Source organism: Dama dama, chromosome 22 (assembly GCF_033118175.1).
Source record: "Dama dama isolate Ldn47 chromosome 22, ASM3311817v1, whole genome shotgun sequence".
Classification (NCBI taxonomy): Eukaryota; Metazoa; Chordata; class Mammalia; order Artiodactyla; family Cervidae; genus Dama; species Dama dama.
In genome coordinates this window covers 10,397,567-10,418,992 of record NC_083702.1, presented here as the reverse complement: position 1 = coordinate 10,418,992, position 21,426 = coordinate 10,397,567, and the positions used below count along the sequence as shown (strand labels likewise).

Here is a 21,426-nt window from a genome sequence, read left to right as displayed (position 1 = left end):
GAATGAGCACAAGCCATGTCTTCTGACTTCTGCAGGCCATTCCCTCTCCTCCCGTGTCCCCAGTGACTCTCCAGTCTCGTTGAGGTCATGCAGGTGGTGATTTCATCTTTTTGATGTAGCCCCTCCTACCTGCCCTGCCCGCTCCACGTCCACAATCCCAGAGAACACAGGAGCACATAGGAAACACTGGACAGGCTAGAAATGGACTAATGTCCTGCTTCTCAATAGAGGAAGAGGGAGGTTGTAAGAAGTAGGAGCGCATAACTGATTGACCCCCTAATGAAATTCTAGAATAGGCTATTGCATATTTGAAAACACTTGGGTAATAAAAACATTCTGGAGCTAGCATGGGGTTTCTAAGGATATCACCAAGTGAACTGAATTTTCTTTTTTCCAATGGTTACCAGCCTGGTAGGTTGGAGGAATGCCACAGATACAGGGAATCTTGATTGGAACAAAGCATTAGGCAGTCTGTGTGGCTGTGATAGAGAGGCAGGTACCTCAGGGTGACATAATTAGATTCAGAATTGTCTGGACAGCTTTCCAAGTATAGATGATAGAATGGAGAGGTTTTCGGTGGTGGACACAGGGTCTGTCCCTCTCATTCCAATCTTTTTTCGTTAGTAACCTGAATGAGGATATTTGAGTTTCAAACATGAAGCTCAGGAGAGCTATAAATTGGATTCAGAATTCAAAGGATCTAACATAGGTGGGGAAATGGTCAAATGCAAAAAGATGAAATCTGTTCAAGACCAGTAAAAAAATCCTGCATTTATCTACAATACAATGAGAGCCAAGCAGCAGAAAACCACTTGTATACAGTTCAGGGTGGTCCAACTTGGCTGCAGGTTTTATCTATAAGAGGAAGGATTTGTAGTTACCACTACGCTTCATGGGAGCCAGCGGTTTTGGCGAAGTGGCCTGAAGAGCTTGCAGGACACAGCTTCCAGGTGGCGGTCTGCCCACCCTGGAGGACTGGGCTAGTTCTTGGTGCCCCCTCCCCCACCCGAGGTCCTGACTAGGAGGTGAGGGGCTGGAGCCCACAGATAGAAGAAATGGATACTGGATCTAGGGATGCTGGTCTGGAGCCGTGAAGGAAGCACGGCCTCAGATTACAAGTGGAAGTAGGGCAGGTGGAAGAGACGATGGTTAAGGGTGCAAGGTTTGGAGTCAGCTGGCTTCACATTCTGTACCAGCACTTCTTAGCACCCACCTCTCAAAGTGTCAAGTCCGTGTCTGGGAAATGGGGATAACGATTGGGCTCACTCCCTCATAGGCCAGAAGGATGTAAAGCACTTGGCCAGGGAGCACCCAGTACATGGGAGCTATTAGTGTCTCTATGAACTGGGTGGAAGGGGAGACTTTAGCCATCAGAGCTGTCCATTGATGGAGTGTAGAGAAAAGATTTCCCCTGTCCCTGAGGTGGAGGAGGCCGGGTCCCAGAGTGCAGGTTGGAATTCTACTGAGCAAAGAGCTTTTGGGAGGGAAGCCCCAAAGGATTAGATGGTATGTCTGCGATCCTAGTTTATACTTAGACATGGGCAGCTGCTAGATCCTGGTGTGGACCTGTGTGTGTTTGTGTTGCTGGGGGAGGTGGCAAGTGGAAGGTACAGTGCGAGAAGGCCCACTCACCCGTCCTAAAGGACCAGGCCTACTGACTGCAGACAGCAAGACCTCAGACCTGATCTACCTTTCACATACTTGTTCCTTGAAGTCTTTGCAAGGCCCCTTCTCTGCTGGGTGAGAATGGGCTGCTTGGAAGGCACTCATGCTGAGTCCCAGCTGAGCCGGCCCAGTGGCCCACCTGCAGGTGTGGACACCGCTGGGCTGGGGGCAGAGCTCCAGTCTGAGGCCTAACTTCTGAGCACCCGCTGACCCCACTGTGATGCCAGCTGTCCTGAGCTACTGCACTGGGCAAGAGAGAGGGGACCTTTGGATTATCTGTCCTTTGCATTCTACCCTCTAGCACTTCCAGAAAGCATTTGAAGAAGCAGGGTGCAGGGATAAGAGACCAGGTCAGGCCCACCAAGCAGGTAACCGGAACCTTTAATTTTATTATGTGGAATGTTTAATGCAGAGTTAATAGGGGCTGGAGTACCTAGCAGAGGGGAGGGGGATAGAGGGAGCTACTGAGATAAATAAGGGGGGGGGGGGCGGTAATGAGTTACATGTGGACTTGGGGGTGGAGGGCTGCAGAATAGGAAAATGGGGGCAGAAGAGAGCTACATACTTTATTCAAATACCACTGGGAGGCAAAGGGGAAAAGGCCAGGGCAGCATGTACATGTCAGGAGTTTAGTGTCTTCAGCCTGCTGCCAGCAACCAGGGTGCTGGGCCCTGGGTCTCCCCTTGGAGCTGAGGGTTTGGGCCTGAGCAGCTCTAACTCTCTGGGAAGCCCAAGGAGTTGGGGCTGAGAGCGCAAGGACCACAGAGCCTGGTGAGGTTGGGGGGCGGGGGGCTGGTGGGAGCCAGGAGGAAGGCTCTGTGAATTGTCTCCGAATCCTTTCCTGGGGTCCCGGCCTGCTCACGTCCTGGGTGTGCCTCAAAGTCGGGAGGTTGTCCTGGAGTGGGACCTGGCCCTTTGCTCCATCAGACAAAGAACGAGGTTATTGGCACCGAAATGGATCTGAGGGCCCCTGTGCCAATTCCTTCCTGTGTTCAGGAGGGGAGGGGGGCACTGAAGGGTTGAGGAGACCTCCCTCTGAGCCCCCATCCCACCCCCACTCCCTCGAGGCGGTTCAAAGCTGTCCTCAGCCCCCTGAGGGGCAGACGGAGCCTGTCCCAGTCCCTGACGCAGGTTTCTGGTTGGCCCTGCTCTTCAGACACGTGGCCTGGCTTCACGGGTTAGGTCAGACCCCCTATTCCTCGCAGAAGAGGAAACACAGGACAGGGGTGGCCAGGCCTCCGATTCCCATCCGACCGACCCTGGGTGCTTCACCCTCCCAGAGGAGGGTAGGCGGGGCCTGCTCAGATCCTGGGATTGAGGGTCATTCCTGGGGGGGAAGGTACAGCCCCTCCTTTTTCGGTTTAGGGGCAACAAGCTACCTCCTTCTCCTCTGCCCAGCCGAGTAGCCCAGGGCTGTGCCTGGGCCAGAGCTTGGGTAGGATGGGGTGGGGTCATCAAAGGCAGTGAGCCAGACAGAAGGCCTTCCCCTCAGCTGTCAGCCTCTGCAGCCTCCTCCTCTGCCGCCACCGGGCCTGAGATGGGCGAGGAAGAGGGCGCGAGGGCTGGGGGAAAGGGCAGGGCGAGACGGGTGGTGACAGGGGTGTGGGGTCCCCTTCTATGGCCGGGACAGCGTCGTATATACCGGCTGCTCCCAGTGTGTGGGGCTGTGGGACTGGGGCCCCGAGGGGCTGGGGTCAGAGATGGCCGTGTAGAGGGGCCGCTGCGAGGGCCCCATGTAGGAGAAGGCCGAGTAGAGGCCAGAGGTCTGGCCCGAGTGGCCATAATAGGGTCCTGAGGGCTGATGGTCAGAGTAGTCAAACTGGGGGCGGGAGATGGAGGGGAAGGCGGAGCCGTAGTGGGGCAGACTGAGGGAGGTGTAGGCGATCTGCGAGGTGGACGGCTGGTCGGTGTAGTGCGGGGGCCCCTGGGGCCCTGCGGTCTCCGTCTTCACCTGAGCTTTGGCGTCCACGCCAGGCGGCGAGACTGTGGGCAGAGCCACGCCTGGAGGCTTGGAGATCCAGGCAGAGTGTCCACTGGCCACAGCCAGGGCGCTGCCCAGCCCGTAGCCAGCTGCCGAGTAGCTGCCCACGTGGCCCGGGTGCCCGTTGGGCGGCAGGTACTGGTCCAACTCGGCCACGTCGAAGGTCTCCATGTTGGACATTACCTCATGGCTGATCTCACCGATGTCCACGTTGCCGAAGTCGATGTGAGGCTTCCCGCCCTCCCCCAGGGAGCGCCCATCCCGCTTGGGGTCTGCCTTGCCTGACTGCAGCTCTGTCTTTGGGGTGGTCGGAGGGGTGGGCGGGCCATGGCTCTGGCCTAGAGGGTGAAGGGAGACAGAGAGAGAGAAAGAGAGAGAGAGGAAGCAGGAACAGAGGTCAGCGGCTGATGGTTCACTTTCAGACGTGATGCCTCCAGGAGGCTGAGGATCCATCACGGCGTGGCCTTGTTCGTTTTAACATGTTCAGGGCGGCCTGTGGTGGCATTTGGCTATGTAATGATCTTGGGTTGATGTCCAGTCCTTTATGAAATTCCCCAGTCCTAGGAATGAGTCTTTTCTCCTACTAGGATAGGACTCCCCTCTCTCGCCCCCACCCCCTCCCGGAGAGGCCTGCTTCATTTTGAGCAAGTTTCTGTTTTCCCCATTGGAAGGTGCTTCCTCACACCAGCTGAAGTCGGGTGCCCTCCCGGCGCTCCTCAGTTGTGCAGCCCAATGGGGTCTGGCCCGTAGGCCTGGCTCGCCCGCTCTCTTAAGCACACTCGGCCTCTGCTGGTTGCCCACCCTGCTCACCTCTCTGGCCCTTATCATGTTGGCTGGGTCATCTGTACACCTCTGCCACCCCGGGCCCTGAAGGCCCCCTCAAGTGCCCTTTATTCAAGGAAACCTTCCCTCCCACCCAGCGCCCCCAACCACGCTCTCAGCTCCCATCACGCACCGCGCGGCCCCACTATCCCTCCAGTTGCCTTCTCCCTGCCCACCCTGGAAAGTACTGACGAGAGTGACCTGTGCTACCCTGTTCCTTCGTCTGCCCATTTGCCCCTTCCCAGGTTCATTCAGCAAACACTTAGGGGGCACCACTAAGTGCCAGGCACGGTTGCCAGGCATAGGGGAATACAAAACAAGTCAAATGGCTCCTGTCTGCACAAGCTCCTGGTCTTGGTTGGGGGGATCCACGGACCCACCCAGGGCTGGAGGGCAGCATCACAGGTGCTGTGGTGAGGATGGGTGAGGGGCTCAGAAGACCAGTGGAGGAAGCCGCTCGCCCTGCCCTGGGGACGTGGGGAAGGGCTCGGGGAGGAGGAGTAGCTGGTCTAGCAAGCTAGGCGCTCCTTGAGGGCAGGTCTGTGCCGCCTCCATCAGACCAGAGGCAGTGCTGAATCCTGTGCTGAAAAGATCTGGACTCTGAGTTTGAATTCTTGCTCTGTCACTTACTGTGTGACCCTGGGCTGACCCCCTATCTTCTCTTATCAGTTTCCTTATCAGTAAAACAGAGATGATACCAAGCAGCTGAGGACATGGCCTCCTTCTGGAAGCTCTCCTTGGCCAGAGTCTGGTGGGCAGCTGGATATTTTTGGAGACTGACTGGGTGGACGGGGGGTGACTCCTCCCTACAGGTCATGCCCCCTCTGGGTCTTGCATGGGCTTCACGTGCCCTTGATTCTTCCTGTACTTAATTCACGTGTTTTCATCACTGCTCATCCCTCTATAGAAGGGATGTGGGCTCCTGAGGGACCACGGACCATGGGAAGCGACAGGAGGCTCCAGGGACCGTGGCGTCCCGTTTGGACGCCTGGTGTCTGCTTCCAGGTCTGGCACAAAGGAGGACTTGGAGTGTGTCTTCTGAAGGCAGAGCTCTGCTCACTGACACTTGCCATGTGCCTGGCCCCAAGCATGGTGCTCTGTATGCTACAAACACAAGTGCCCGCAGAGGCCCTGGAGCCCTCAGCTACATGGCAAGTTACCCTCAGCTTTCTGTAGAGTCTACTCTGTAGCATGAGAGTGATCTGCCACACAGTTGAGGTCTGAGCGGCAGTGTGGCTGCCTCATCACAGTTTAGATGGACTGAATGAGTGAACATACATAAAGCAAGTAGCAAAGTGCCCGGCACTCAGTAAGTGCTCAATTAATGTGAGCTGCGCTCATCACCAATGAGAAGGAAATAGGAGGCCCTGCATCTGGCTTCTCCGTGCAACATCACATGCCGTGTCTCCCCCGTCAGACTGGGAGGTGGGGGAGAGGCAATGTGCTCTGCCCTCCCGTTTCTCAGAATCGTCCTGTCCCACCTTTCTCTGGTGTAACTGGCCCACTGGCCTCCATTGGCCTCCTTCACGGGTCTCTTCACCCCGAACCAGTGCCCCCTCCTAGCAGTCCTGGCCAGAGCCCTTTTGCTCAGCCGCCTCCCCCGACACCTGAGCCTGCTCTGAACTGCCAGTGGGCCCCTGCAGCCCAGCCGGGCCACGACAGCCTGGCCAGCCCTTCCCAGAGCCTCGGATCTCAAGTCCTGCTCCAGCCTTTGCCTCTCCCCGCCGCCCACAGCCTCCTCCCAGCTCCAGGCTCACCTGAGGAGTGCTCGGGGTTTCCGTCTGACATCGGGGAGCCCTCGCCCGGGTGCCGGTGGTCCAGGTGGGCGCTCTTGTAGTGGGCCTGAATGGCGGCCGCCCCGCCCTGCTCAGCCTCCCCGCCTGGGCACTCCGACTCTCCCTGGGCCGCCTTCCCGTTCTTCCGTCTCCGCGGCTGGTACTTGTAGTCTGGGTGGTCCTTCTTGTGCTGCATCCGCAGCCGCTCGGCCTCCTCAATGAAGGGGCGCTTGTCGCTCTCATTCAGCAGCCTGGGGTGGGGTGGTTGGGGTGGGGAGACAGCAGAGGGGCCACCATGAGTGCCTGCCCTGGAAGAAATGAGGCCCGGGGGGCTGGGGGAGACTGGCGGGCAGGGTCCCGGGTGGGAGTCGTGCTGTCTGGTCTAGGGACTGGAGGATGTGAGCCCAAAGCACCACAGCCTCAGAGGGCAGCCATCTCTGCCCCCAAACCTCTCAGGGACTGGCGTGTGAGAGAACCACCCTGCCGCTCCAGGCAGTCCCTGAGGATGGGGTTAGAATAGAGCTTACAAGAGGCACAGAGCGTCCTTCAGTTTGAAAAGTGAAGTCGCTCAGTCGTGTCCGACTCTTTGCGACCTCATGGACTGTAGCCTACCAGGCTCCTCCATCCACAGGATTTTCCAGGCCAGAATACTGGAGTGGGTTGCCATTTCCTTCTCCAGGAGATCTTCCCGACCCAGGGATTGCACCCGGCTCTCCCGCATTGTAGGCAGACGCCTTACCCTCTGAGCCACCAAAAACTCTTTCTTCAAAGCCGTCTGCAAGTGGAGCTGGCTGCCTCGTTAGGGGGTGAGCTCCCTGGGACTGGAGGTGTGCAAACAGGAGGAAGAGCCCAGTGTCTGCTACTTCCCAGCTATGTGACCATGGGCAAGTCACTTCTCTGAGCTTTAGTTTCTTCACCTACAGAAGGAGGATAATACCTACTTCTAGGTGTGGGAGTGGCCAAGATAATGGCGTGAAGCACTGTGCATGGGACCTGGGGATTGGGGGGATGGGGGCGGCACCTTGAGAAACAGGTACAACTCTAATGCTGCCTGTGGGGTGGTGGGCAAGAGGACCTGCGGTGGAACCCCTCAACTCTGGAGTCATTTTTGTGAATTCCAGCGTGGTGGGGCCGAGGCGGGCAGGATGCGTGTGCCCCTCACTACGTACGGACCCCCACCTCACGGGGCGATCGTATCTCCTTGTCCAGGGAGGGAAAGAAGGTAAAGGAAGCTCCTGTCTTCCAAGACCCTGGACGGGGGCATTGAGACCCTCTCCCCAGTCTGAGCCCAGCCAGTGAAATGCAGCCCCTGTAGACCGTACATCCACCCACCTGATTCCAGCCAGGGCTGGGGTCAGGGGAGTTCAGGGCTGGGGTGCCTCTGGTGAGGAGGGCAGGAAGGATGCCTCGAAGAGGGGCTCAGGGAAAGAAACAGATTCCCGGACCCCCAGACATAAGGGACTCTCCAGGAGCAGCTCTGTCCTTTAGCCCAAAGGGCCTCTCTCTCCAGCTGCACCCCCCTCCTCCGTGGGTGCCCTCTTCACCCAGTCAAGGAGAAGGCAGGGCCCTCCCTGCCCAGGATGGGAGGGGGTGGTCATACCAGGCACCTCCTAGCGGGCAGCGGCATTCCTCTCCAGCTTAGCCTGCTCGGCTGCCCTCCCCCCCGGGCCATGGCCCAGCCCAGCCCAGCCCAGCCCAGCTCTCTCCAAGGGCCCCGCTAGCTGAGTGATGGGATGGGGACCCCAGACCATCAGGGGTTGGGAGTGGGGTGCAGCCTTTCTGACCCCAGCTGCGCCCTCTCCCCCGCCCCCAGCCAGCCCAGGGTAGGTGGGACAGGCCCAAAGGTGGATGCCTGGTGAGGAGGGGAGGTGGCACGTGGGGGCACCTCAACCAGCCGTGGCCCCGGCACAGAGGCTCCCAGGATGGCAGGGGACCCTGCACTCCCTCTCCCACCCCAAACCTTCCCTGTGCCCTCTGCCCACTGGCAACCAGATGTGAATCCACAAGAAAATGGCAGGGGGCGAGGAGTGCGAGTGGGGGGCACAGGCTAGAAGAGAGGGAAGACTCCAACTTGCACTCATTGGCGCCTCCCAGCGCTAGTTCCCAGCAGCGCCCTAACTTGGAGAGAAACCTACCCGGGGGAGGTGGTGAGGGTGGGGTCTGCCAGCCCCAACCCCAGTCCTAACGAGCCCAACACCAATCTCACCCCCAAACCCAACCCCAGTTGCACCCAGACCTTCAGTTTCAGCTCTGTTCAGGCTCTTTCCTGACCCCAAACCCGTCCTCCCCTACCACAGAAACCCAATCCCAAATTTCATCTTGACTCCAGTGTCACCACAGCTCTAACTACACACCTGGTTTGCTCTTTACCTCTGGGTCTCCAAGGTCTGGAATGGGGAGGGGGGGCGGTGGGCTGATTCCCCACCCAAACTGGAATCCCCAACTGGAGGGGGGCGCCTCCACGGTGAGGCACACTGGCTCTGCTCTACCTGCTCCCGTGGGGGCTTACCTAAGGGTCCGGGGAGGTTCCAGCCTGTGACCCCACCTTTTCTGTCTCTTGGCTCTAATTATTCTCCCCAGGTGGGTCAATCAATACACTGCCTCCCCCAGTACCATGAGATCAACATCTAACAGGCCTTTCCTGGGCGGGCACTGAAGGTTAGTGGTTGGCACACTCCCCTAGCCACTTGCGAGCCAGGACCTGGACGCTGGTGTGTCTGATCGACCCCCTTCCAGCGTCCCACACAATCTGTCTGCATGTCTTTCTCTTTTCATGTATAGGGCCCCTGATTGCCAGTTCTGCCCAGCTAGCCATCCCCCTTCTTGATAGCCTGAGATTCATGAGCCGGTGTGGGGGGTGGGGGTGGGGTGCAGATTTCAGGAGAAGCCCCTGGAGAGGCAGGCTAGCCTAACCCAGTTCAGAGGTCTCCCGGGGTCCCCACCCAGGATCCAGGTAGCTCACCCCCTGTTGGCGTAGCCTTTGATCCTTGTCACTGTCTGGTCACCCTCCCACCGCTGGGGTTGGGCCCTGAGTAAGCAGTGCCTGCTTTCCTGGTTTCCCGCCTGCCACCCCCCCCCCCCCCCCAACTCAGGTTGGCCGCTGGGGGGGTGGTCAGGAACAAGCCCCTTTAAGGAGCCCAACCTGGGATTCTGGGCTGGGGAAACAGGGACAGACAGGGACGATGGAGGGTCCAACCTTATATCCTTGGCAACAGTGTGGGGGAGCGGTGGGTGGGGGGCTGTCCATCCTTGCTTTGATGCTCTCACTGGGCTTACACTGTGGTCTGCTCATGGTCCCCAAGGCCTGTTCTGTCTGCCTGTCTGCCTCCCTCCTGGTTGTCTGTCTCTGACTTGCTCGTCTCTGCCCCATGGCACCAAGGGTCCTGGCTTGGGCTAAACCCTGCCATGATGTGGCTGGACCTTGGGCAGAGGAGCTGGCTTCGACCTCTGCTCCTGGGCAAGGCTAGACCCTCTGAGTCCATGCAGCAGTTTGACCACTGAGCCCAGGGCCTGTTGGGGTGAGCCGAGTGCTGAGGGGGGTGGGGAAGAAGCACCAGGCCTTTAGCAAACACATGGCCAGGGCCAGGCCCAGGGGGCTGGATGTGAATTCCTCTCGGTCTCTTGGGGGTTTTCCTGCTCCTTCCACCACCTTAAGCCTTTGGCCTTCTAGGCCAAGCTCCACTGTGTTGGGGCCGGCAAGGGGAGGGGTGGCAGGCTCCCCTGACACTCTCTGCAGCTCGGATGCTCCTCATTCCTGTTCTCCTCTGCCCTCACCCCACAACCTCCGGACCGTGTCGTAGAGGGGAGGTGTGACCCACTTCTGTCACCGAGGATGGTGTGTGGGAAGACCACTGGCTGAAGCGTCGGGGGACCTGGTTCTGGCCCTCGCTCCGCCACCAGCTGTTACATGGCCTGGGCAGTCCCTCTGCCTTCCTGGGCCTATCTCCTGGACAGTCCAGTGGGGAATCAGATAACCTCTGCAGACTTTCACCTTCTGGAACCCCTGTTCTCTTTCTGAGCTGCCCAGGACTTCTTGAGGGGGTGGCGTTGCCTTGGTCAACAACGTATTCCCAAGGGAACAGCCTAAACCCCAGACCAGAGGTGAGGCCGACTTCCTTCTCAGGGGCATGTTCTTCCCCCAAAGTTTGAGCTGCTTCCAGAGAACCTGGGACTCTGAGGGACCCGGGGTAGGAAAGGGGCCAGCCGTTCCTCCTGGCCAGGGCTCTCAGCTCCAGGGCTGGAGGGGTAGGAGGTTACTCAATCCTGGGTGGGGCCCTGGAAAGGAAGATGGCGCCTGGACTGGGAGAGGGAGGGAGGGGAAGAGACCAGCCTGGCAGCTCTGGGACCCGGTGGGAGGGGGAGTCTCCTCTCCACACGTCCCCTTCCCTGGGGGATGAAGAAGCCCTGGGCCTGAAGGAGGGGTGCTCAGAAGGGTGCAGAGGAGGAGGCTGGGGTAGGACAGGGACCGGCAGCGGCCTGCTTGGCCTCCATCCCTCACCCTTTCAAAGACCCGGACCTGAATTCCTTGTCTGCCCCCATCTCAGCCCTGCAGTTCTCCACCTGGCTGCCTCAGTTTCCCTGCCTCTCCAGCCAGGCCTTCAGTTCTTTCCCAGACGTTTCCCTCGCATCCCCTTTGACCCGGGGGCAGTGGCACCCTTGAGTGGCACCTGCGGGAATGGGGTTAGTGCACGACTATGGTGTGGATGCCTCCACCAGCCTTCTCTCCCTTCCACCTTCACTCTTGCCCACTCCTCAGAAGCCCAGGCCCCAGCTCCTGCCACCGGCAGAATTCCAACCGCGAGGGGGCGCCTTCCAGCCCGGTGCCCTGGCTAGGGAGCGGGGCCTAGGCCGCTGTAGATCGGCGGGAGCGCAACCCCAAGGGGGTACTGGGGGAAGGGCGGACCCGATCCCTCAGCTGGCCGTCCAGTCCCATCGAGGAGGCGGCTGCCCCAGGAGAAGGGCCCAGGCCGTGAGCGCCTCGCCCCATTCCACCCGCGGGTAGAGGGCCTGGCGGGAGCTCCCCGGAGGCGGGTCGGGGGCGCTCACCTCCAGAGCTTGCCCAGCGTCTTGCTGAGCTCGGCGTTGTGCAGGTGCGGGTACTGGTCGGCCAGCTTCCTGCGCGCCGCCTGAGCCCACACCATGAAGGCGTTCATGGGCCGCTTGACGTGCGGCTTGCTCTTGCTGGCGCCGTTGACGCGCACCGGCATGGGCACCAGAGTCCAGTCGTAGCCGCTGAGCACCTGGCTGACGGCCTCGCGGATGCACACGGGGAACTTGTCATCGTCCGCCTCGCCGTCCTGCTGTTCCTTCTTGACCTTGCCCAGCTCACCGGGCCCCGGGCTAGCTCGCAGGCCCGAGCCGCCGCCGCCGCCGCCGCCGCCGTCGGGCCCCAGCGAGGGCGCGCTCCCCGGGGACAGGCAGCGCGGCTCCTCGGAGCCCACGGGGCTCAGCTCCACCTCGGACAGGTCCTGCTCCTCTGCCATGTCGCCCCCGGCCGCCGCCGCCGCCGCCTCGGCCGCCTCCCCGGGGCCCGCCGCCGGGGTCCTGGCGAAGAGTCCAACGCTCACCTGGACGACGGGAAGGAGGGCGCAATGGGCGGCGTGCGCGCAGCCCCGACGGCGGCCCGGCACGCGACTCAGGCACAGCCCTAAGGTGGGGCCGGCCCGCTGCCCCTAAACCCACCGCAGCCCCTGGGGCCCGCGCACATGCCAGACCTGGGCTCGGCCTCTTAGCTCCCGCCTCCATGTCTTCCCCCCACCTGGTCCCAACCGCCTCTTGCTGTGGGTGGGTTCGGGTTTGGTTTTTTTTTTTTTTTAAAAAAGAAAAACCTCCTCTTGGGTGGAGGTTTGTTGATGGAAAGGAAGAAAAACGGACTCTTTCTTTTGCTCTGATCCTGGCTCCTGGAATTTCCCACCTTTTCGCTCACCTTTCCTTTTTCCCTTCCGCCTGACCCCCCGACGGAGGACTAGAAGAGGAACTGGGTTGGGGGCAGACGCCTGTGTCAGCTTCTCTCCGCCCCACGTCCCACCGCAGGGTCCCAAGCCTGGGCCCCGGGAAGGGAGGAGCGGGCTGCGCACTCACTCACCTCCTCGGACCTCTCCTCCAGTCTAGGGCTTGTCCTGAGGAAGTGGAAAACCGTGTCCCAAGGTGTGCGGTCCAGCTCGGGGGCTGGGGGTGGGGGACGCTGGTGGGCTGATTGGGAGGGGCTGGGGGCCCCCAAGCCTCAGGCCACGGGCCTCGTCAGGACGGAGCCTGAATCCTCACCACCAACCACCCTGGCCGGACAGCCTGAGACTGACTGAGCGCTGAGCTGCTGCCGAGGGCTGGGGAAGGAAGGAGGGGGGAGAGGGGGAGGGGGAGGGGAGGGAGGGAGGGAGGGAAGGGCAGAAGGTGGAGCCTCCAGCGCTTTCCTTCATCCCCAACACTCTGGGCTCCTCCGCCAGGCCCCCCCACCCCAGCTCCCTGCGCTGTTGGCTGCCCCCAGGCCCATCCTGGGAAGGTGTCGGAGTGGGGGTGGTCAGGCTGGGAAAGCCTGTGGAGGCAGGTGGGCAGGGTCACAACGTATCCCTTGGGGGAAAATTGGGCCCACCTGGGACCCCCAAACTCTGTCTCAGGTGTCGGAATGGGCAGCTGGCAGAGGAGAAGGCAGGTGACGGTTCTGTCACATGGGGGGGGGGGTGGCACTGGTTGCTTCACTTAAGACCTCTTATTGAGTGCCAGCCTGTCTCACCCCGCCTCCTACCCCCCACCCAGGCTGTCCTCTTTCCTGGACAGCAGGAGAGGAAGATTACAGGTCCATACCTGGTGAAGTGGGGCGCAGCTGGATGCCCCCTGCCCAGTGCAGATGCCCAGGCTTCACCCCCAGTCTCCTCTCACCAGACACCCAGCACCGCAAGGCCTGGGCTGGCTCAAGAGAGACAGACTGAAGTGTGCGGGAGGCTGGGCCCGCGCTGGGCTGGGGTCCTCTTCAAGTAGGTCTGAAAATCTCCTGGGGCCCCGTTTCCTGGGACCCAACTCCCTCCACCCTGGTAGGGGGAGTCCCAGTTCTGGTTGTCAAGACACCCCCCCACTCCCCCACCCCGAGAAAGGGTGAGGAGTCGCCCTGCCTCTTCCTCTCTGCCCACTTCTTCCCTCAACCCCACTCCCCCCAGCAGGGTGACTCCTTCATTTTTCTGTCCTGCCCATCATCTAAGGCTTTCTCAGGCCTCTAAGACCACAGCCCCTCTCTCTTCTCAAAAGGTGGGTGCTGAGGCAGAGGTGAGGGTGTATGAGGAGGATGGTTGGAGCTGGGGCCACAATGATGACCATGGACGGTTCTGAGCTCCTCAGCGGCTGGGCGAGGCCCCGGGCCCAGCCCAGGAGAGTTGCGTCTGGAGCGGGGCTGGAAAGGGGGTCCAGGCAAGGCCTCATGCTTGGGAAAGGCCAAGGGTGTTGGAGGGGGTGGGTAATGGGACACAATGAGGTAGTCACACGAGGCAAAGGCATGTTGGGGGTGGGGGGAGCGGACACTGGAACACACACACACACATGCTCGCACACACAACCAGCCAGACAATCGGGCCAGTGTGTCTGGGGCCTCGGAGCCCAGTGAATTAGGAGTTTGATAAGGGTTTTCTCTTTCTCTCGCTCGCCGGCCTTGGACAATCTCCCCCCAGTTTTCCTCGACGCCACCCCCGGCGCTGCCAACCCTCCTCCCCCCGCCTCCCTTCTCTTCCCTGTGCCCAGACTCTTGTTCGGGGCCTTGAAACAGTGAGCTGTCTTTGTTCGAAATACAGGTGAACGGCAATCATGTGATTAACACACACACACATAAAAAGCTTTTTAACAGCGCCCGCCCGGCCTCAGAGCCGCCCAGAGAGGAGCCGCCCTGGATGGACAGAGGGACGGAGGGACGAGCATCCAGTCGGTCGTGTCCGGCTGCCCGCGGCAGTCTCCGACACCCGCTGCGGCCCGCCCGCTGCCCGCCTGCCTGGCATCGCTCGATCCCGGTGGGTCCCTGCTCATCCTTCCAGCCCTTGGTTCCTCCTCTTGAGGAGGTGTGGTGTCTGTGGCATCCGTGACTCGGCCTGAGACCCCCTCTGGGGCGGGGAGGGGTGGTTACAGAGGGTAAGAAGCCAGGTGTGGGGTCCCACGACTCCCCTTTCGACTCCCTGCCTCCTCCCTTACTCCCCCACCCCTTGGCCCAGCTGTGCCAGGATGGGGGTGGGGGTGGCGGTGGGTGCCCTGGGTCTGCAGAGAAGCCAGGCTGGACAGAAGAGTCTTCTCTCTTCCCCTCCCTCTGTCTCTGTCTCTCTCCCTCTCTTCCTGTTTCCAAGTGCTGTGCTGGGCTCTCTGCTGAGAGGTGCTGGGTGAGGAAGGTGGGCTTGCAAGGGTGCGGGGCGGGGGGGAAGTGCTGTCAGATGCCCAGGGCTGTGGATGGGGGGGGCTACACTGTGCTGTGAACACACTGCCCACCATGCTGGCAACTCTTGATCCCCTCCATCTGTTGCAGGCCCCTGCAGGGGAAGGTGCAGGCCTCGTATTCATCCCTGGAGAGCAGGGGTTTTGGAGAGGGGGAAGGTTCCTGGAGGAGGACGATGAGGACACGGGGCCTCTGTCCTTGGCAGAACCAGCCTGGTGGCCAGCGCCCCCTTCTGCTCCTTTCCCCGCTGGGGATGGGAGGGGTCCTTGCCCTCTCATTCCTGACCCTACCCCAGGAATGCTGGTGACCCCTTACCACACCCCGCCCCCCAATCCCGCATATACCCATCCTGGGAGAGGTGTGGTGCTGGGGAACTCTGGGGCCTATTCTCTCTCCCCAGAAGGGAAGGTATAATGGTAAGGTTCAGGATGCCTTCCCTGGGTGGAGGCCTTTCGGTACCAGCAGGGTTTTTCTGGGATCCAACCTGGGTTCTGTGGAGCCGGTCCCAGATTTACTCCTGAGATGGGCCCCTGAGAGGAAGAGAGCAAATGAAATAATGTCCATCAGACGTAAAGCCCAATGATGACTCTGCCTGGTGGAGCTGCTTTGGATCGGCTGTGACCCTTAACCCCTTAGCTCCCGAGCCATCTTCTGGCGGGCACTGTTCCAGCTTTGTGGAAGGTCCCAGTCCCTCATCTGTCCCCTGGGGCATTGGTTACGTCCCCCCACCCGCCTCCCAGATCCCCAGGTGAGATGTGATGGGGAAATCTGCTGTTCAGCTGAGCCGGGGCCAGGCAGGAAGGCCCTTCAGCACCTCCAGGCACCATGAGGATGAGACCTGCAGGGTTCAGGTTGTCCTCTCACTCCTTCCTCAGGCCTGGGCCCTGCTTTCACTTTCTGACCAGCTCCCAGCAATCGCCTCGAGCATCAAGCATCGCTTCTAAATCTTGCTGCACTTTAGGGTCACTGTGGCGTCTTGAAGAAACACTGAAACCTGGGTCCCCTACAGACTGGCTAATTCTGAATTTCTGGGCATGGGGTCCAGACATGTTTGCTTTTTGCAGCGCCCTGGGAGGCCTTGCTCTCCCTGACTGGGGTCTCTGGAACTCTGAGGCTGTGGTGACCCCTTGCAGAACCCAAGATCTCCTGGGAGAAGGGAGGGGGCTGGGCTCTGGACACCCGAGCTGGAGGCCAGAGCCGCGGTGACCCTGGGGTGTTCGCGGAGTTGTCGGGTGTGGTGGGGGAGGGGCTGTGCATTGGGAAGGGGGAGGGCTGAGGGGCACAGGTCAGGGTCAAGGGTACAATACTCACAGACAGAAGCTTAGTCTGGGAGAGTCTATGGTGGGGAGGGAGGCGGGAGGTGGGAGGTCCCCTACCTCTGGTCAGACATGTTCTTCCGGGTTCGGGTACAGTGGAAAGAACACTGGTGTTGGAGTCAGGAAACCCTGCCACTCGTATCCATATGGCCTTGGGCAGATTATGTTGTTAACCTCTCAGACTTGGTTTTTGCTTGTATAAGATGTTGAGCATTTTATATATCACTATATCCCAAGTGGTTGGGAGAATTAAATAAGAATACACAGGCACAGAAGTTTTTGAATAGGTTAAATGTTCATTTTTTTTTTTTAATTTTTCTTCTAGAGTTACTGAGATCTAATTGATATACAGCACTGTATAAGTTCAAGGTGTGTAGCATAATGATTTGACTTACATACATCAGGAAATGATTGTTACAGTTAAGCTTTGTGAATATTCATCTTTTATAGATACAAAATTAAAGAAATAGAAAAAGTGTTTTTAAAAAAAGTACGCAGAAATTCCCTGGTGGTCCAGTGGTTAGAACTTGCTATTTCACAGCTGAAGTCTTGGGTTTGAACCCTTTTCGGGGAACTAAGATCCCATAAGCCACGCTGCGCGGCCAAAATAAAAAACAAACAAAAAGAATACACACACTCTGAATGTTTGGTGCAGAGTTGTTGTTGAGTCACTCGGTCATGTCCGACTCTTTGTGACCCCATGAACTGCAGCACACCGGGCTTCCCTGTCCATCAACATCTCCTGGAGCTTGCTCAAACTCATGTCCATCAAGTCAGTGATGCCATCCAACTATCTCATCCTCTGTCATCCCCTTTTCCTCCTGCTTTCAGTCTTTCCCACCATCAGGGTCTTTTCCAATGAGTCAGCTCTTCACATCAGGTGGCCAAAGTATTGGAGTTTCAGCTTCAGCATCAGTCCTCCCAAAGAATATTCAGGGTTAATCGTTTAGGTTTGATCTCCTTGCTGTCCCAGGTGCAGAGTAAGTGCTCAATAAATGATAATCAGAAAAAATAGTTTAGAGACTGGGAGGTGGGGGTGCTGCTGACTTCAATTCAGGTGCACAGGTGTTTACAGAGCAGCAACCGCGGATTAGAGTCAGAAGTTTGTAATCTGCCTGTTGAATCCCAGTGTCAGACCAGGGCGGTGTGACAAGTGCTTCATGGGTGGGCTTCCCCTGCCGGTGGCCCCTGGACAGTGAAGACCACACTTCCAGAGCCGCCTGGGCTGGCCCCATCCTGGGCACCCCTGTCCTGGGAGTCTCAACAGCTCTCTCTACTCAGGTGCCATCCTTATTCTCCTCTGGGAAGGAAACTGAGGCTCAAAGACGTTCAGTGATGAGCCCGAGCTCACGCAGCTGATGATGGGAGGGCCCAGCCTGGTATCCGCAGTTTTCCTCCCAGCCCAGCCTCTGACCACTCTGCTCTGCCACCACCAGACCCCAGGCATAGCTTTCTGCCGCCTGCACCCCCCACCCCTCCCCGAGACCTTTGCACTGGCTTTGTACTTTCCCTCCCCCTCGTCACTGCTGGCAGCCCAGCTCAGAGGCCCTCTCTTCGGGACACGCCTCGCTTGGAATTCTTTTCCTGTATTGCTTTCCCGTGGAGGAGAGGGTAATGGCTCCATAGCTGCCTCACCCCCTCACTGCACAGCCTGGCATCCAGGCCGATCTTCACCTCCCCCTAGGAGGCCCCCCGAGGGCAGGGCCATGCCTTCCTCTTGGTCTCGGCCCCTCCAGGCCCCAGCATAACTTCAGGGAATCTTCCTTGAGTGGATGTGTCACCCAAGTTGAGAGAATAAGATGGGGAAGGCTGGGGTGGACCGGAGCGGCTACCTGGAGGTGGAGGCCTAAGTGTGGGTGGGGGTGGCGGAGGGGAGGACAGCATTCCAGGCCTGTCCTGACAAGGGTTCTCGCCGGTCCCTGTTTTTGGTCCAAGCTGAGGGTCGCGGACCTGGGCCAGGAAGGCAGCTCCTGGGGCCTGTGTCCTCCTTGCCCTCCCAAGCCCGCCCACTCCGGGAACAAGGAAGCTGGGGCCAGTGCCCAGGGCTGCCTCGGGGCAGCTGGCCTCTGCCCTCTTCTTAGAAGCCCTCGGAGCTGCTCGTTCCTGTCATCCAAACCCAGCTGCCAGAAAGCCCTTCCTGATGTCTCCCCGAACCTCTCACGCTGCGGTGAACTTTTGTGAACGTACCCTCTGTGCAGGGCGCTGGGCCAGGAGCTGGGGTAGGGAGGTGGTGGTGGAGGCCAGACCTGGCTTTGAGGAGCTCAGAGTCTGATGAGAGAGACCTGCACAGAAACCCGGAACCCGGGCAAGGCTGAGGTCCTCCACGGCCAAGCTGGGGTGGGGCAGTCAAATCCCAGCAGGGCTGAGGGGAGCGGGGTTGCCTCGGCCACTTTCTTCCCTCTCCAGGCCTCAGTTTCCCCACCTACAGAATGTGGGGGCAGCTAGCTTATCTCCGAGGCCATTTCCAGATTCAGTAGCCCATGAATTATATTTCAAAACCAGAGGCCAATGCCTGACCCAGCGTTTCCAAGGTGGTGACTCAGGGCGCTCTGTGTTCCTCGGCCATTGATCAACTTCTCTTGAAAAGACAAGTTTTGTGGGCAACTGAGTTGGGGAAACACTCTTTCCACTTTTTCTTTGTAGAGAGGCAGGGCCTTTGAGGGTGTGAAAAGCTCTAACTGCTATAATAAAGAGTTGGAACTTTGTTTAAAATGCTTACCCCAACTCCTCTTCCTCCTCACCCTTCTCCTTGCGGAGGAGATGGAGATTGATTGATTCATTCATTCTCCTAAGTCCTTTCCTCTGACTCTGGGCCTTTTCTCTCTTCCTTCCTTTCTCCTAAGCGTCAAGAAGAAGGTGGAGATGCCCCCGTGAGGAGCCTGGGCACCCCTTAGGGCCCAGTCCTCAATCCCACAGAGCTCCACCACCCCCTGTCTCCCTGCCCCTGCACTTGACCTAAGCTGCAGCCGTATCTACTCTCCGCCCCCCGCCCCCCCCGCCCCGCCATCCCCCCGTGTGACCCGAACCCAGCAGGCCAAGTCCTGCCCACAGAGCCCCTTGCCTGTTGGCCAAGGCCTGGAGCCTCCCTTGTGTCCTGCCTTGGTCACCTTGCCAGCAGGACATCGTTCCTGCGGGGTGTGGACCTGTGGGCTGAGGCTTTCTCACTTTCCTCCAGGATGCCTGGTGACAGAGGTGCAGTGTTGCAAGTGAGGACTTGATGAACAGACATGGGAGCACTGGTGTGGGGCTCTTGAGTCAGGCAGCTGTGAGTTCGAATCCTGCCCCTCCCTGCCCCCACTTACTAGCGGTGTGTCCTTGGCAAATGACTTACTGTCTCTGAATCGGTTTCGTTCCAGGTCAGGGTGAGGATTAAACCAGTTAATGTATGTAAACACTTAGGACAGTGCCTGGCACATGACGGGGCTCAGTAAATGGCCGCTATTGTTATTAGCATCTTGGGCTCTGCCTCAGAGGGTGGCTGTCGGTTGACCTTGGGTTTGCTAGGAGTTGCTGCTTCTTGTCCTGCCCGAGTGCAGTTGTCAGATGTCCTCCCATCGGCAGGATCATCATCCCACTGAATGAAAGCAGAAAGGGAAGTGGTTGGCCGAGATCACAAGACTGTTTGGTCTTGGAACTTGATGACTCTCTCAGGACTTTTGGCCCCAGGTTTCCTGAGGACCTACCCTCTGCTGTCGGTGGCGTGATAAAGTGGGGTGAGCACTCAGCTTGTGTCAGGGAGCTTGTGAACAAGCTGGGAGTTGTTCACTTGTGCGGACTTTCCCACACACCTATTAGAAGATGTGGTGCAGGTTTGCGTGAGGCTGAAGAGAGTGGTGATAATGGAGGGAAGAAAGGACATGTGTTGGGGGGCACTGAGGGTGGACTTATCACGTGGGACCCTTAGTGTTGTCCCTGGAGGGGGCTGGCGCTCTGGAAAGCTTGAGGGGAGGGGCTTATCCAGGTTTCCCAGTTTAGGAGGTGACTGGAATAACTAGGTCTTCCCATTCCGGAGTCCCTGTCGTTTCACTCTGTCATCCAGGGCATTGGCCAGGTCCAGGGCTGTGGCTGCCAAAGAGCAGGGGACTGGACTGGGTGTGAATGGAGCCAGATGCCCATTGGAGGTTGGAGCTGTGAATGCATCCCTCATCTGGCGAATTTATCTCTGTCCCCTGAAAGTGAAAATGGGTGAGCCAGTGGGATTTTAGTGTTCGTGTGTGCACTCGAAGGGGCCTCCCCGTGATAAGATTGCCTCTTCTTTGTTGATGTCACTTTGTAATGAGAAAGGGAGCTGAGTGATGATGAGTGTGAGCGTACATGTGTGCTTAGTCGCTCACAATTCTTAGTCGCGTCCAATTCTTTGCAACCCCATGGACTGTAGCCCACCAGGCTCCTCTGTCCATGGGATTTCCCAGGCAAGAATACTGGAGTGGGTTGCTATTTTCTAACCAGGAGATCTTCTTGACCCAGGGATTAAACCCACATCTCCTATGTCTCCTGCATTGCAGGCGGAGTCTTTACTGCTGAGCCACCAGGAAAGCCCAGTGAGATTGAGACTCAGAACCAAAGAGACCAGAGTTCAAATCCACTGCTAACTAGCAGTGGGATCAGGCCAGTCACATGATCTTCCTGTGCCTCAATTTGTACTTCCGTAAACCAGGGGATCTTCCCAGCTCTGGGTTAGAACCCAGGTCTCCTGCATTGCAGGCAGACTCTTTACCATCTGAGCCACCAGGGAAGCCCCCAAAGGAGCATAGCATTACCTGCCTCATGGGAATGGAAAAATGAGAGAAATGAGGAATGGCAGGTGCTTCGAGCAGCGCTTGGGACCATAGGCAGGCATGGTCCTTGCCTTCTCTGGTCCTATCTCCACTGTCAGTTCATGTCCAGAAGTTTCACAGTCACGCTGGGTGGAATAATGCTTTGGATATAACGCACTGAGGAAAATCTCTTCCCTTCCTAGGGTCAAAAGTTGCACTTACTGCAACAAGACCAAAGGGCTTGGCACAGCCCTGGGGTGCATCGATTCAAGCAGGAAGTATAGTATATCCTTAAGGCTGCCAGGCATGGGGATTTTGTATCTGGCAGGTTGAGAATTCAGAGTTTGAAAGTCTCCTGTTTGGGGCTAGAACCCTGAGCAGAAGTCTTAGTACCTCAGCACCTTTGGCAGGTGCTGTGGGAGAAGCTGCTCCCAACTCCACCCAGTGTGACCGGGGGCAGGTCAGTCACTCTCTCTGGGAACTCTCATTGCTTCATCTGTCCAATGAGAGAGCTGGCCTCTAAGATCTCTGGGGGGACTTTCAGATTTACATTCAGGGATATAGGGGTTGTATAGGAAAATGCCCACATCTGTTTTTTTTTTTTTCCCTGAGGCAGCTGCTAAGGGCTGGGCATGTGAGCTCACAGTGGGTGCTCAGAGTGTGCTAGTTGAATCTCATCGACCAGGGAGGGAATCCACTGAGAGCCCTG

General features: G+C 58.5%; 1 protein-coding gene across 1 annotated transcript; it reads right to left on the bottom strand.

The window, feature by feature from the left end:
* Positions 1-2,217: 2,217 nt before the first annotated feature.
* On the bottom strand, positions 2,218-12,522 carry SOX10 (SRY-box transcription factor 10). The gene is made up of 4 exons (XM_061124047.1): positions 12,329-12,522; positions 11,290-11,810; positions 6,226-6,494; positions 2,218-3,984 (listed from the first exon to the last, which is right to left on the bottom strand). Exons 2-4 carry the CDS (start codon positions 11,724-11,726, stop codon positions 3,281-3,283), a joined length of 1,410 nt encoding a protein of 469 aa, XP_060980030.1. The 5' UTR covers positions 11,727-11,810; positions 12,329-12,522; the 3' UTR covers positions 2,218-3,280.
* Between the last annotated feature and the right edge of the window lie 8,904 nt (positions 12,523-21,426).

Excerpts from the sequence above, each read along its gene's own strand:
- SOX10 (XM_061124047.1), bottom strand. The coding sequence starts at position 11,726 with ATGGCAGAGGAGCAGGACCTGTCCGAGGTGGAGCTGAGCCCCGTGGGC. Across the intron at positions 6,495-11,289 it reads ACGCTGGGCAAGCTCTGGAG|GCTGCTGAATGAGAGCGACA; the intron begins GTGAGCGCCCCC and ends ACCCCACCCCAG. Across the intron at positions 3,985-6,225 it reads AAACCCCGAGCACTCCTCAG|GCCAGAGCCATGGCCCGCCC; the intron begins GTGAGCCTGGAG and ends TTCACCCTCTAG.